The 2,682-nt window shown below is 39.6% G+C and overlaps 1 protein-coding gene across 1 annotated transcript in view; it reads left to right on the forward strand.

Moving 5' to 3' along the window:
* The first annotated feature begins 770 nt into the window (after positions 1–770).
* ZFPM2 (zinc finger protein, FOG family member 2) overlaps positions 771–2,682 on the forward strand; it is a 588,691-nt gene continuing 586,779 nt past the window's right edge. Inside the window, exon 1 of the mRNA XM_073679761.1 lies at positions 771–1,171. Within this exon, the coding sequence (XP_073535862.1) occupies positions 1,132–1,171 (40 nt within the window). The 5' untranslated portion in view covers positions 771–1,131. The remainder of the gene's footprint in view (positions 1,172–2,682) is intronic.

Consider the following 2,682-nt stretch of genomic DNA (forward strand, 5'->3'; position numbering starts at 1 on the left):
GGGGTGGCTTTTACGCCATTTTGATCAAAATAGTGATAACTAAGTACCATAAGTTCTTTACATGTGGTCTTACTATTTATTTACTTACTATAGGGTATCTGCTCCTTTTCTTTTCTTCTTGGGTTTTGTTTTTTTAAATCTGACGACAGATCGGTTTTAAATTCATAAAAACTCATACTTATTATAGCGTATATGCTCGTTTTCTTTTCTTCTTGGGTTTTGTTTTTTGAAATCTGATGACACATCGGCTTTAAATGACCTTTTTTTCTCACAATTTCCAATCACATCTACTGGATGTTTGCTCCAAGCATCAACTATTCATTCATTAAAAAAATATTTTTATTTTCTGACATGACATGATAGATGGGTGGATAGATACAGTAGGTAGATGGATAGATCGATAGATAGACATTTTTGCTAGGTCTTGTCAATTTTCCTGCTGCAGGTTGATTGAACTCTGTGATGTGGATTAGGGTTTAGCGGGAGATAGATAAGATCGGAGGTACAGATCAGGAGGAAATGTTCTGCTCTAATTAGAAAATTGTGAAACTTTCTACATTCCAGCACTGTGACCGGGGACAGGAGCTGCACACACGACACACACATTCAGACAACACATGGATACAGAGCTTTTCCTATGAGCCACATGCAGTGTTACTCAGATGCTACTGTCTTCACACATTCTTTTTGTGACACTTTGTAAAGGGCTTTTCCTCCCTGCTCATCTCTTATCTCCCTCCCCTTGTACTGGAAAAGTGCAGTTTGCTCCACCTCCTCTTTCCTCCCCATTCAGCAATCAGTCAGGGAGAGTGAATGTGCACAGGCTCAGGCAGCAGCAGCATCCACCCTGGGACTCCTCCATGAGAGCACTTCCCTCCCTCCTCTCACTACCCTCTCTCTGTCTCTTTGCAATCCTTTATCCCTTCACTCTGTCATCCCTTTGCTCCATTACCCTTCCAACCTCTCCCTCTTGTGAGTGCGCACTTCCCTCACCCAGCCACTCTACTCCCTCCACTCCCCTCTCTTCCTCGCATCATTTGACTTTCAATCGCAAGACGTCGATCGATCTCTCCTATGAAACAATCCAATTGATCTGTCGCTCGGGTTTCTTGGAGGAAGTAACAGAGCAGCATGTCCCGGAGAAAGCAGAGCAAGCCAAGACAAATTAAACGTGAGTCCCACGATGTGCAAGTGTGCTGGTTGGGGAGGGGGAGACGTCTTGGCTGGGACTGCTAAACAAGTCCTGTGGATTTGGACTTATTCTTTTTTTCATAGGTATAGGGAGGAAGTTATAGGAAAGGCATTGACCGGTAGTGATCATGGCACGTCACAGTAGTAGAGACCATCATAGACGTAGAGTACAGATAGGATGGTCTATATATATATATTGTGTGCACACAATCACTATCTGACCTCTTCATGATTACAACTCCCAGCTGTCAAATGAGTGTGTGCAGGGAAAAGGGCACACTCACAGCCTACAGCTACAGAACTAAGCGTCCTATTAGTACCAGCGGCCTTTCTAGAATTGACACTTAAGTCACAGCAACTTCATCCAAGTTCAATTATTTCCTATCCCAAGTATCACTAATTATTACAATTTTTGGCTGTGCCAATGTCACGCTGGGTATCCATTAATAACTTGGAACACCTATCACTCACGACTTTTGCTGCACATAGTTTCTACAGATACGGTTTAATTATAAACGTCATTTTTGATACTTTTTCTCCAATCTACAAGAGAGCGCCTTTCACTAACCTGACCCCACAAGAACATTAGAACATTAATTAATTAGATACAATTCCCAGCTCTGTAGCAGAGCATCTTCATCAGCACACAGTTCCATGCAACTAATCCTCATGTCACACTCCAGGACTCCTCCATTGCTAGCATTTTACTATTGATTTTTCCTTCCTCTAATTGCACGGGTATAGCTAATTCCTGATGACTTTTATGGACTCTCTTCAGCACATATTAAAACCAATGGCGCCTTAGAAAATATGTCAATATTTCTTGAAATATTTTGTTAATTGTTCTCGCGATCATGTGAGAATATTCGACACAATTAACAATCATCGTAAAAAAAAAAAATTCACGATTTTAGTCCAATTTTCGTTTTGAAAAATGTTTGTGTAAAATCAATAACGACTTATTTGATTTTCGTCCCTGTTGTGTCAGTGCTATTGTACTTTTGTAACTTTTGGGATGTTCTTCGTGCTTCACGTTATGTTACGTGGTATATTAATGGGTATTGGCACGGTTATTTTTGTGGTGTAATTATGCCGTCATGCCATTCCAACTGTAAGGTTACTGACTTGATTGTTAATAAACTATTAGCATTAATTGCTCAGTGGAACACAGACCATCTGATTGCCCTTTTGTGTACTTTGTTATCTCCTCAATTAAATTTGTTCATTTTTTTTTTTTTTTTTGCATTCATCTAATGATGGGAGATAAAAGTTGGGATGTTAATTGGAAAATACACATGGTGTAGTTAAGCGGTCTGTTTATGTCACAAATGTTGATATGATAGGAACAAGACTGTGTCAGTGTAATGGTCTCATGACAGTATTGATCAGCGATGGAAGGTAGACGTATTAAAGGACAGCTTTCATTTTTTAGGAGTTTTCTTTTGAATTATATGTATCAGTGTTTATATGTTTTGCAGTTCTTTTTGTTAA

This window comes from Phyllobates terribilis, unplaced genomic scaffold (assembly GCF_046119375.1).
Source record: "Phyllobates terribilis strain yellow unplaced genomic scaffold, ASM4611937v1 Scaffold_4__5_contigs__length_816908805, whole genome shotgun sequence".
Lineage (NCBI taxonomy): Eukaryota > Metazoa > Chordata > Amphibia > Anura > Dendrobatidae > Phyllobates > Phyllobates terribilis.